Source organism: Sinocyclocheilus grahami, unplaced genomic scaffold (genome assembly GCF_001515645.1).
Source record: "Sinocyclocheilus grahami isolate Dianchi unplaced genomic scaffold, SAMN03320097.WGS_v1.1 scaffold609.1, whole genome shotgun sequence".
Classification (NCBI taxonomy): domain Eukaryota; kingdom Metazoa; phylum Chordata; class Actinopteri; order Cypriniformes; family Cyprinidae; genus Sinocyclocheilus; species Sinocyclocheilus grahami.
Window position 1 is genome coordinate 292,165 of NW_015505788.1, and position 14,048 is coordinate 306,212.

Sequence of the window (14,048 nt, forward strand, 5' to 3'; positions counted from 1 at the left end):
AACTTGAAATCGCATCATATGACCCCTTTAAGTGACATTTAAAAATGTGCTCATTCACTACAAAGCACTCTGTAATTAAACTGGAAAATGATGCCCACATGCTCAAATCTCGAAAAACAAAAGGCAGCTTAAACACACGTGTGTGCGTTTTAAGCCTCATAATATCAATCTCATGTTCTCTTATTTGGTTTAGGAACAGAGTCACAGGGGGGCTTTTCCAGAACTCCTCCTCTTCCATTCCATATTGTTCAGTCACCTCTTTCTTTGCCCTCATTCTCCACACGAATAAGTGGATTAGGGAACAGGCTTCCGGTGGGCACAAAGCGACGGGGTGCTCAGTGACACAGTCAGTGATAAAAGTGTGGAGCTCAGCTCTACAGCCGGGGCGGAAACACGGGGGTCATACTGCTAATCCCATTATAGGAAGAAGAGACCAGAAGAAAGACAGAGGGAATCTGGGTGGTGCACGGGGGAAGAAGGAGTTTAGGGGCAGACAAGGAAAAATGTAATGCTCCTGGAGAGCTCAGCAAACTGGAGTTCTCAGATATGTCAACTCTGTCACATGTTTCTCCTAAAGTCCTATAATTATTTGATTTTTATTTGATTTTATTATTTTACTTTTTACATAATTTAATTTTTTACTTTTTTTATCTTTTTTTTTTTTACATTATACATTTTTAATTATACATTTTTAATTATATATATATAGGGCTGCACAATTAAACAAATTTCTAATCGCGATTACAATTACGGATGCCACAACTACATAATTATTCAAAGCAGCAATTAATCGTTCAAAGTCCACTTATGTTATTCTGCATGTTTAAGATGCTTTTTTTTCTTTCTACATGTTATCTTAAGGGTTTTTCCATTGTTTTAATTATAGTATAACAATATAATACCATGCATATTTTTACCTTTTTATTTAAAGAAGAAACCAACCCAATGTATAGTTGACATTTGAGGCTTAATACTATAGAAAAGCAATACATTTTTTTCAGTTAGTGTTTTCAGCTTGTTTATTTTCATATAAAAATATGGCATGCAGTTGCTTCAAACAAAGGTGCAACATCATTCATTTAATCGTAATTAATAATCGCAATTACAATTTCAAAGGAATAATCGACAATTATGATTTTTGTCATAATCGTGCAGCCCTAATATATATATGCTGTATATAAACACAGACAAATTTGATTTATAGATTTATATGTAAAAATATTATTTAAAAAGTAAAAAAATTTTGAAGTTAATAAATAAAACAAATAAAAATAAAAAGATTACTGGAGTATGCTTTACAAGAAAATACTATTTGAGTCTTCTAGTCTTCTACTTCAAAATGTCATGTTTCATTCAATGTTACTCTCTGTTTCTTAAAAATCTTTTCTAGCTATTTCTGAATGAAAATTGCTTCTACACCATTTTTTTCAGTAAATAATATTTATTATATTTTTTATGTACTTTTTTTTTTGGAACTCCTGAATACTTTTTTCAGGATTCTTTTTAAAGAAATTAATAATTTTATTTAGCAAGGTTATGTTAAACTGATAAAAAAGTGACAGTAGAAACGTTCGATTTTGAATAAATACTTTTTACTCATCTAAGAATCATGAAAAAAAGTATCAGAGGTTCCAAAAAATGAAGCAGCACTGGTTTGAACATTGATTATAATAATTAATGTTTCTTGAGCAGCAAATCAGCATATTAAAATGATTTCTGAAGGATCAATTTAAACTGAAGACTGGAGTAATGATGCTGACAATTCAGCTTTGATCACAGAAATAAATTACATTTTAAAGTATATAAAAACTGAAAACAGTTATTTAAAATTGTAATAATATTTCACAATATTACTGTTTTTACTATATTTTTGCAGCCTTGCTCTCCATTTAATCTCATTGCTGCAAGATCTCATAGAAGTGGTAAAAAAGTGGGTTGCAAATGCTGTAAGTCATCATGGGGAATATGCTGGCGTGAGACGTGCCACACCGAGCCGCTGCATGTCTGCAGACTCTCACATGTTCCTGAGAGTTTCTCTCTCCTCAAATGCTCCGAGCGCAGAGCCCTGCTCCCCACACACGGCTAGAATGTGAGAGGAGGGTGCGAGAGCGGGCCTGCAGGTACACAGCACCTGGGTGGAAGCACTTGACAGAGCCTTGCCAACCTCTCCTCACAGCTGGGTGACAGCAGCAGCAGCGAGAGGTGATGTTTGAACAGACATTCCAGCCCAGAAAACCACAGAGACACATGAAGCAACACAGAGATGTGGACAAAGACACACCAATTCAGAATAACACCGAAATGAATTCAGCAAAAACATCCAATGCCAAAAAATCCAAACTGCAAAGTTGATAAAACGCTCTAATCTGGATTTAAACGCACAATAGTTTCCAAGCAGCATTACTGACAGATCACAAACATATTAACTCACCTATTAATGGCAAAATAAGTAAATCAAAATGCTGCAGGACCATATGAAGTGTGTGTGTGTGTGTGTGTGTGTGTGTGTGTGTGTGTGCGCGCGTTTTTGTGACAAATGAGGACATAAATTTGTATAATGATAAAGGTATGACAGGTATTACAAGGAGAAGGTGACTTTTCAAGACATTACCCCATGTCCCCACTTTTCAAAACGCTTATAAATCACACAGAATGGAGTGTATTGAAAATCTGAAATAGCAGAAAGTCTCCTGTGAGGGGTAGGTTTAGGTGTAGGGTTGGTGTAGGGCAACAGAATATACGGTCTGTACAGTATAAAAACCATTACGCCTATGGAGAGTCCCCACTTTTCACAAAAACAAACGTGTGTGTGTGTGTGTGTGTGTGTGAATATATATATATATATATAAAAATACTGTATATACACCTTTATTTATTTATTTAAATATATTATATACATATAAAAAATTATATTATACGTATGTTATATTGTATTTTAAGTATAAGTATTCTAGATAGCCATGGGATTTAGTTATAAGTGAAATAAATTAAAAATAAATTAAAATTAATTTAATAAAATAAATAAATAAATGTTTATATATTTATGAAGAATTCAAATAATATATAAGAAATATATATGTATATGGCTATCTATGGCAACCCATTATAATAAACATATTTAGTTTATTATTTTTAATGCGTAATGTTCATAGGAAATTTACAAGCGCTGTAAAAACACGAAAAGGTGCGCATATATATATGATTGTATTATGTATAAAAAGTGTATACATTTTGATGAATACAAATTATATGTGTGTGTGTGTGTGTGTGTGTGTGAGTGTGAGTGTGAGTGTGAGTGTGTGTGAGTGTGAGTGTGAGTGTGAGTGTGAGTGTGTGTGTGTGTGTGTGTGTGTGTGTGTGTGAGATATATAATTTTAGATAGCCATAGATATAGATATAAGAAAGAAAGAAAGAAACAGAGACGTTTTGTGTGTATCTGAGTGTATTTCACACTCTCTCTCAAAGGAGGCCACAGTGTGCAGAGTGAACGATCTCACACACACACACGATGAGCCAGAGGAGAAACACACAAACACACCCTCAGCTCCTGCCTGCGCTCACACACATCCGTTATCACATTTATAGGATATTGCATGCTTTGTTTAGTTATTGTTTCTTAACACATTTTGCCAGCACATCAGCTTATCTGATCAGACTAAATGTTCTGGTTTTTATTTGCCAAACAAATTGTTCCTTGCTCATGCATTAGTGCACACTCTCACCAAATGCCTCTATAAAAAGGTTTCAAATAAAAAGAATAAGGTACATGTGGGAGACGATCACAATCCTAAACATGACATTATTACATTTATTTTGATCTATTAATTACCCTGTTTCAAGTCTGACTGTTTCAAACTGTTTGCATAATCTAATATGGATAATATTAAAATACTGTATATCTCTGCTGTTTAATGTTTCATTAACACATTACAAGAATTGTCTAAATTCTTTTGACATCTTTTGAATTATGCCAATGACACCAAGAGTGAATGTTTTTGTTGTACAATATGGCGCTATCTTTCCTCCCATATTTAAATGAGCTTTTCGTTGGAAAGCTGACATGTAACTGTTTGTCAAGCTTTGTTAGTATATGCAGAACAGGAATCTGCTTGTCAACACAAAATAAGGGGAATCACTCAAAATGATGTCTACAGATTATGTATCGTTTTAAACACAGTAACCCAGTCCCCTAAAAGTATGTGGATTAAGACACACTTTATAAGTGTGTTTTAATAAATATGAATGTTATTGCATTAAAAAACAAAATGTCAACAGGTTTGACTTCATGCATCCACCCACTAAAAATCACTGCCACAGCAGTTGATTAAAAGTAAATGAGCACAAAAGGTGTAGAAAAGTGAAGTTAGTTCTCAGAACTGCATGTGTTTGGTATTTTGTAAATGCAGTGATTTTAAATTCTGACTTACAGTAAGTGAACAAGTACTTTAGGGGCCAATGATGGAACAGGCTAGAGAAGCGAACGTCATTTCTGAAGGGCTAATAAGTGTGTTTGTTGTTTCTGTAAACTGAGATATTTCTCTGAGCATCAGAATCTAAACATAGAAAGAGGAGAGAGGAGAGTTGAGGAATTCCAGCTCTCAGTATCTTAGAACAGAAAACTTCAGCTAGACCTGACCAAAAGCACTGACGGTCCAAAACTGTTTAATGAATTGAGCAGAGAGATATGAATATGAATATGAATTTTTCTCTCATATACAGAGGCCTATAGCTTTGTTTACAGCCCCTTTGGGATTGTGTTTCTGCCATGAACGAGCTTATGGAAAACTTGTTCTTTAAAGCATTTCTAGTCAAAACTAAATTGTGCGTGCAAAATATTCTACAATACCCATCAATAAACAGTTTTACAGCAACATGCAACAAAATCACAAACAAATCATGTGTAGAAATTATAATTAATAATGCAAAAAAACATACTGTGACCATACTGTAAGATCAAAATCTTAAAGATATATGATTATATTATAATACATATAAAAACAATTTAATAAGCAAATAAAATCAAATAATCTCTCTCTCTCTCTCTCTCTCTCTCATAACCAAGAAAAAAGTTTTAAAAACAGTTAAAAAATGGCCAGGTTGAGTTCCATACTGTCAGATCTAAATATTAAATACACTGGATAGTTACGCTAAACCACTAAAGAGAATCTCCTGTAAAATTAGCAACACTGAATCTCTATGATCTTGGCTATTATGGGACAAAATATGCTGTTAAACTATATTAAGTTTCAGCGTGTCGTATCATGTCATGAGCGGAGTGTGAAATCAACACAAAACGTCACACATGTTCCACCACGAATGGCAGAAAACCTTTCTCTCCCAATAACACACCCGAGGTCAATCAATCACACAACTACAAACGTTCTCAACAGACCAAGCATAGCGATGTTCAGAGCATGTTTCTGCTATTGCACATTTGAAAATCATTACATCGCTCTCTGCCCCTTCAAACGATGGCAATATGTGCGTCTGCCGTGCTGTGGACAGTAAAACACACACAAAACACCTCTAGTTCTCACTTAAATTAAGCTCATAACATTAACTACAGTATGAGCATGTTCCACTAACGTCTGACAACCATAAAGTGTCCAAGTAGCCTACTTCATATTGAACACTATATCTACAGGGAAACATAAACATTGTAATGTAAAAATTGCAGACTTATTTCAGCATACTGGATGAGTTATTAAATTTAGAGACACCTCCATAAGTGACAGTGCAGAGAGCTTTACTGTTTGACTCATTACACGAGCGTCTGTCAATTAGAGCAAGTTAAGCGTGGAGGTGTGTGTGTGTAAGTGTGTTTTGTGGCTATCTGTGGTGCTTGTTAATCTCTCTTAAATGGGAGTAATAAAAAGCAGGTTGGGTGTGAATTAAGAACACTAAATACCTTATCACTGCTTTAGAAATACTACAAATAACACACTGTTAAAGCCACTTCATAAAGTTTGGGGACGGATATGTAGTTTGTTGACTGCTTTGTAAAGTTTCCTTTTGCATTGGTATAAAATTGTGTAAGAGACAAATAAATATAAATCTACAATTGTGCTTCAATTATCTCAGTGTAAACTGTGTCTATAGTAAATGTTCTTCCAGTAACATTAATAGAACATTAGTTCAAACTTTAATAATGTTCTCAAAACGTTGGCATAAAAACGCTATTTATACATTGTTCATGGAATGTTTTTTTTTTCTGAAATGTTTTAGTTGGAATTTTTTTGTCTAACATTTTTAAAATGTTACTACTTGTTTCAGAATGTTCAGAGAACATTCTAAAGTAACATTCTAATACTGTTTGGAAAATTATACAATGGAATGTTCCCTTCAGGTTCGCATAAACGTTTTAAAAACTGGACATATGGAACGTTTCAGAAATAACATCTTAGAGCATATGCTTGTTAGCTGGGAATCTATCCTATAATAGTATAGACGTGTAAAAGCTAGATAAGCTCTGAACTCTGCAACAACAAGTTAACTCGCAGCATTTTACCTGCAAATCTGTACAAAGAAAAAAAGAAGGGCGGCTTTTTTAATCACAATTCTTATATTATAAAGTCTGGCTGGTTGACGTGCAAAAACAGAGGAATTCCAGAACACACATCACTCTTAAAAGTACACTCTAAAAAATGCTGGGTTTTTTCAACCCAACTTTGGGTCAAATATGGACTAACCCAGCTGTTGGGTTAAATTTTTACATTACATTTTTAACCCAAAAGTTGGGTTGAAACAACCCAGCATTTTTTAGAGTGTAATTAAAAAAGACAAATATATATAGAAATAGTTCTACTTGCATAGGAGGCTTTGTGAAAAACTGCTCGATCTTTTTAAATGTTACTACTTGTTTCAGAATGTTCAGAGAACATTCTAAAGTAACATTCTAATACTGTTTGGAAAATTATACAATGGAATGTTCCCTTCAGGTTCGCATAAACGTTTTAAAAACTGGACATATGGAACGTTTCAGAAATAACGTCTTAGAGCATATGCTTGTTAGCTGGGAATCTATCCTATAATAGTATAGACGTGTAAAAGCTAGATAAGCTCTGAACTCTGCAACAACAAGTTAACTCGCAGCATTTTACCTGCAAATCTGTACAAAGAAAAAAAGAAGGGCGGCTTTTTTAATCACAATTCTTATATTATAAAGTCTGGCTGGTTGACGTGCAAAAACAGAGGAATTCCAGAACACACATCACTCTTAAAAGTACACTCTAAAAAATGCTGGGTTGTTTCAACCCAACTTTGGGTCAAATATGGACTAACCCAGCTGTTGGGTTAAATTTTTACATTACATTTTTAACCCAAAAGTTGGGTTGAAACAACCCAGCATTTTTTAGAGTGTAATTAAAAAAGACAAATATATATAGAAATAGTTCTACTTGCATAGGAGGCTTTGTGAAAAACTGCTCGATGTCTTGTCGACTGAGACGCCGTGACGTCAGACGATGTCTAATAACGCGATAATGTCGCGATGAGTGAAGAAGAGGCTTTCAAAGGATTTGGGCAAAAAGTCAAAAGAACCTGTTGACAAGCCACTGAACACTGGACTCTCACTTACTCTACAACACACCAAGAGCTCTGTGATTTCTGTGATTTCTGCATAGACGACTGACACACACTCACACAGGTTTGTTTTATGATTTATGGGGACTCTCCATAGGCGTAATGGTTTTTATACTGTACAGACCGTATTTTCTATCGCCTTACACCAACACCCTACACCTAAACATACCCCACACAGGAATCTTTCTGCATTTTTAGACTTTTTAAAACTTCATTCTGTATGATTTATAAGCTTGTTTCCTCATGGGGACCTAAAAAAATGTACAGGTATTATTATCCTTGTGGGGACAATTAGGCACACACACACACATCATGAAACTGATGAGTATTTTTAGTTGTATATTCTAATAACATTAAAATTATAAAAATAAGTACAAATATTTTATTATTTTATTTTATTGGGGTTAATATAATCGTAAAATTGATGAATATTTTTACAGTGTGTTCTGATAACTAAACGTTTCCGAAGTAAAATATATTTAGCAAATAAATTAAAATAATACTTAAATACTTATTTGATTTTATTTGTATTATTTTATGGAGGCTCATTCACTCATGAAATTGGCTTATATTTTTAGCTGTGCATTCCGATAATAATAATATATATTTGTAATAATTTTATTTGTAAAATATAGTTAGCATTTTTTTTTTATTTTTATTTTATTTTATTTTATTTTATTTTATTTTATTTTATTTTATTTTATTTTATTTTATTTTATTTTATTTTATTTTATTTTATTTTATTTTATTTTATTTTATTTTATTTTATTTTATTTTATTTTATTTTATTTTATTTTATTTTATTTTATTTTATTTTATTTTATTTTATTTTATTTTATTTTATTTTATTTTATTTTATTTTAAAAGTTGGGTTGAAACAACCCAGCATTTTTTAGAGTGTAATTAAAAAAGACAAATATATATAGAAATAGTTCTACTTGCTTAGGAGGCTTTGTGAAAAACTGCTCGATGTCTTGTCGACTGAGACGCCGTGACGTCAGACGATGTCTAATAACGCGATAATGTCGCGATGAGTGAAGAAGAGGCTTTCAAAGGATTTGGGCAAAAAGTCAAAAGAACCTGTTGACAAGCCACTGAACACTGGACTCTCACTTACTCTACAACACACCAAGAGCTCTGTGATTTCTGTGATTTCTGCATAGACGACTGACACACACTCACACAGGTTTGTTTTATGATTTATGGGGACTCTCCATAGGCGTAATGGTTTTTATACTGTACAGACCGTATTTTCTATCGCCTTACACCAACCCTACCCCTAAACCTACCCCTCACAGGAAACTTTCTGCATTTTTAGATTTTCAAAAAAACTTATTCTGAATTATTAATAAGCCTTTTGAATTACGGGGACACTGAAAATGTCCTCATAAATCACCTTCTGGTTGTAATACCTATGTCATACCCATGTTATTATACACATTAGTGTCCTCATAAACCACATAAACATGCACACACACACACACACACACACACACACAATAACGAAAACGGCAGGAAGAACGAGATTTATTTATTATTATTTATTTAGCATTATAGCACAATTCTCATTGTTAGAATGATTTATTTTTTATTGTACTTTAACACACAAATAATGAATCTAGGCCTATATCTGTACGCTTTATGCAGTGTTTGCGTTAACAAAACGTGCAAAAATATAGCCTATAATAATAATAATTAGCATTCTTGTTCTTCTTGCCGTTATCGTTATTTGCTAAAACACTAAAATGATAATAGGTTATCGAAATACCAATAGGCCTAATAGGCTATATCGATAAATATTATAGGCTATAGCCTATGCATAAAATCCTTGTGGGGAAAAAAATTGTAAATATGCTTCGAAATATTCCCTTTAAAATTTTGTGTTGATTATTAAAAGCGCAGCTGAAATGACATGAGATGAATGCATCCGCTCTTACTGTTGGTAGTCGTGTTTGCAGTAGAGTTTCTGGTCTCTGGAGTAGCAGCTCATGCTGAGAAGCTGCTGACACACCGAGCACTGCAGACACTCCTCGTGCCACGAGCTGTCGTTCACTCGCAGGAGGAAGCGGTCAGAGATCGGTCTGCGACATCCTTCACACACGCTCTGATGGACGCAGTCTGAGCCTGACAACACACAACCGATACACATCACATACGTCCACTGGACAGTTACAGAACAATTATAATAATAATAATAATACAAATCGAACACAATTCGACGAATACATTTATGAACTCGTTTTCTAAAATACACTGAAAAATATTGTTTCTTTAAGTACACTCTAAAAAATGCTGGGTTGTTTCAACCCAATTTTGGGTCAAATATGGACTAACACAACTGTTGGGTTAAAAAGTTAATTTAAAAATGTAACCATATTTGGCCCAACATTGGGTTGAAACAACCCAGCATTTTTTTAGAGTGTAGCTATTAAGCCTATAATCAGAGTGAAAATGCGCAGTTGTTACTTAAAGGAGTTATTTCTATCCGACACTTTAAAAAATGTATTTTGTTGACGACGTAATTAGATAAATTGCGACTTTTAGCCTACGAAATGGTATTTAAAAAAAAATTATAATAGGCTACAAATAAAAACAAATGAAATATTTTATGTTCAATTATGTTTTACCAAAGAATATTACATCTAATTTACTTGCTTAAAAAAAACGAACACTTTTACTGTTAATTTTAAATGAACACGCAAGTACATTGAAAATATAGTCTATTAAACTAAATATTTGTTTTACATTTTCTGCCTAGGTTGTTATTATTTAATACAATTTTTAACCCAAAAAACTAAAGAAATGCATTTAAGTGGCAGTATACAAAATATGACTCTTCATATTCGCTCCAAAACAACTGATTTGTACACTTTTGGGTCAATATGGACTAACACAACTGTTGGGTTAAATTTTGGTTACATTTTTAAATGAACTTTTTAACCCAACAGTTGGTCCATATTTGACCCAAAATAGGGTTGAAACAACCCAGCATTTTTTAAGAGTGTAGAAAAAACACCGCTAACAATTTTATTTCGTGAAGCTGTTTTTAATTACACATCGCTATTGCTACAGCAACCCATTATAATAAACATATTTAGTTTATTATTTTTAATGCGTAATGTTCATAGGAAATTTACAAGCGCTGTAAAAACACGAAAAGGTGCGCATTTATCTGCTCTGACCGGTAAAATGTACTTTAATTGGTGTCATACGTAATCCTATTTTTGACTTTAATTTAGACGAGTGTCAGTGAGAACCTCGATGTAAATATATCACCCATCATTTGTTTCTGTGATGGTGCGAAACTCACCCAGCATCACTCCCAGAGACTCTGCTGCTGTTCTGAACTGGTCTTCAATTTTGATTCCGTCCAGCATATCTGATGTGTTGCAGGACAGCGGCTCTCTGCTGACCTGTCGCAGTGTCCAGAAGAAGCGCAGCAGCAGCAGCAGGCGCACCGTGACGAGACAGAAACTAAAAGTAAACTCTCTAGTCTCGCTTTGCTTATTCTACAAGACGAGAGCAAAACACATGCATGTTTTTCAGTGACGGTTCTTCCAACTGGATCCTTCGGGAGAAACGATATGAAAGCGTCCAGCGAGAGCTTCCTGATAATCCAGCAGCGGGAGGTGCGCGTGAGCTGTGAGCTCCTCACCGAGTGCTCCTCTTGAGGAGTCCGCGCGCTGCATGTGATGCTAGAACCGCCTACAACACCAGCTGTTCCGAGGACAAGCAGACAGCAAGAATTATTTGCATAAAAGATGTGCATGATGTTTATTAGGCTAGTGCATGAGATATGCACTTATAAAATGTTTAGCAAAACTAAACTTCTAGTTCTACACATATAACGCAATTTTGGGTCAAATATGGACTAACACAACTGTTGGGTTAAAAAGTTAATTTAAAAATGTAACCATATTTGACCCAACATTGGGTTGAAACAACCCAGCATTTTTTTAGAGTGTAGCTATTAAGCCTATAATCAGATTGAAAATGCGCAGTTGTTACTTAAAGGAGTTATTTCTATCCGACACTTTAAAAAATGTATTTTGTTGACGACGTAATTAGATAAATTGCGACTTTTAGCCTACGAAATGGTATTTAAAAAAAATATTATAATAGGCTACAAATAAAAACAAATGAAATATTTTATGTTCAATTATGTTTTACCAAAGAATATTACATCTAATTTACTTGCTTAAAAAAAACGAACACTTTTACTGTTAATTTTAAATGAACACGCAAGTACATTGAAAATATAGTCTATTAAACTAAATATTTGTTTTACATTTTCTGCCTAGGTTGTTATTATTTAATACAATTTTTAACCCAAAAAACTAAAGAAATGCATTTAAGTGGCAGTATACAAAATATGACTCTTCATATTCGCTCCAAAACAACTGATTTGTACACTTTTGGGTCAATATGGACTAACACAACTGTTGGGTTAAATTTTGGTTACATTTTTAAATGAACTTTTTAACCCAACAGTTGGTCCATATTTGACCCAAAATTGGGTTGAAACAACCCAGCATTATTTAAGAGTGTAGAAAAAACACCGCTAACAATTTTATTTCGTGAAGCTGTTTTTAATTACACATCGCTATTGCTACAGCAACCCATTATAATAAACATATTTAGTTTATTATTTTTAATGCGTAATGTTCATAGGAAATTTACAAGCGCTGTAAAAACACGAAAAGGTGCGCATTTATCTGCTCTGACCGGTAAAATGTACTTTAATTGGTGTCATACGTAATCCTATTTTGACTTTAATTTAGACGAGTGTCAGTGAGAACCTCGATGTAAATATATCACCCATCATTTGTTTCTGTGATGGTGCGAAACTCACCCAGCATCACTCCCAGAGACTCTGCTGCTGTTCTGAACTGGTCTTCAATTTTGATTCCGTCCAGCATATCTGATGTGTTGCAGGACAGCGGCTCTCTGCTGACCTGTCGCAGTGTCCAGAAGAAGCGCAGCAGCAGCAGCAGGCGCACCGTGACGAGACAGAAACTAAAAGTAAACTCTCTAGTCTCGCTTTGCTTATTCTACAAGACGAGAGCAAAACACATGCATGTTTTTCAGTGACGGTTCTTCCAACTGGATCCTTCGGGAGAAACGATATGAAAGCGTCCAGCGAGAGCTTCCTGATAATCCAGCAGCGGGAGGTGCGCGTGAGCTGTGAGCTCCTCACCGAGTGCTCCTCTTGAGGAGTCCGCGCGCTGCATGTGATGCTAGAACCGCCTACAACACCAGCTGTTCCGAGGACAAGCAGACAGCAAGAATTATTTGCATAAAAGATGTGCATGATGTTTATTAGGCTAGTGCATGAGATATGCACTTATAAAATGTTTAGCAAAACTAAACTTCTAGTTCTACACATATACACTCAAAAAAATGCTGGGTTAAATACAACCCAGTGCTGGGTAAAATAGGGACAAACCCAGCAATTGGGCTGTTTTGACCCAGCGGTTTTGCATCAACATCTAGGAATTGGTTAAACATTAAATTTTATAACACCTTTTCTATTTCTAATTCTACACATATACACTCTAAAAAATGCTGGGTTAAATACAACCCAGTGCTGGGTAAAATAGGGACAAACCCAGCAATTGGGCTGTTTTGACCCAGCGGTTGGGTTACAACCCAGAAGGTTTGGTTAAACATTCTATTTTATAACACCTTTTCTATTTCTAGTTCTACACATATACACTCTAAAAAAATGCTGGGTTAAATGCAACCCAGTGCTGGGTAAAATAGGGGCAAACCCAGCAATTGGGCTGTTTTCTGGGTAGTAACCCAACCGCTGGGTCAAAACAACCCAATTGCTGGGTTTGTCCCTATTTTACCCAGCACTGGGTTGCATTTAACCCAGCATTTATTAGAGTGTATAATTAAAAATAATATAACTTTTTAACTTATAACTTTTTAACTTAAAATGTTCAAATGTCTATGTTCTTTAAACATCGGATATTTACTCGTTACATTTGATTTTCCGCTTTTTAATCGTGTTTTATTGAATTGCTTTTGTCTTAAATTCTCAAACCATTCAGCTGTGAAATCGGGACAATATATTTATAATCTCGAGTCTGATATTTAACAAAGAATAATTTCATTTCTCGCGCAGCTGCGATGAAAACTGCGCTGCTTTTAGCTTCATGACATTATCTGCATGATTAATAAAGACCCAGATAAAAGCTGATTTAATCTCTCTGCGCATAATATCCATGTAAAATTCATAAGGAGAATCTTTTGTGTTTCAGATCCTTTCGCAGGCAGACATCTCAGGGCAATAAACCTGCGAGGAACTAGAAAGAAAGATAAAGGGGGAGTTTGTATCTTTATTACTTTCCTCATTAGTATTCTTCTCTTCTCTAATTATGACAGGCATCTCCTGTAGATGAAAAATGCCTTTCTCCTGAACATTTCATGAAATTTATTTTTTCCCCCGTTTTATGTAGGAT

General features: G+C 34.4%; 1 protein-coding gene across 1 annotated transcript in view; it reads right to left on the minus strand.

The window, feature by feature from the left end:
• LOC107557569 (LIM homeobox transcription factor 1-beta-like) overlaps window positions 1-11,241 on the minus strand; it is a 66,975-nt gene extending 55,734 nt beyond the window's left edge. The window contains exons 1-2 of the mRNA XM_016241042.1: window positions 10,892-11,241; window positions 9,519-9,705 (exon numbers count right to left, since the gene is read on the minus strand). Coding sequence (XP_016096528.1) covers window positions 9,519-9,705; window positions 10,892-10,958 — 254 coding nt within the window. The 5' untranslated portion in view covers window positions 10,959-11,241. The remainder of the gene's footprint in view (window positions 1-9,518; window positions 9,706-10,891) is intronic.
• Window positions 11,242-14,048: the final 2,807 nt, after the last annotated feature.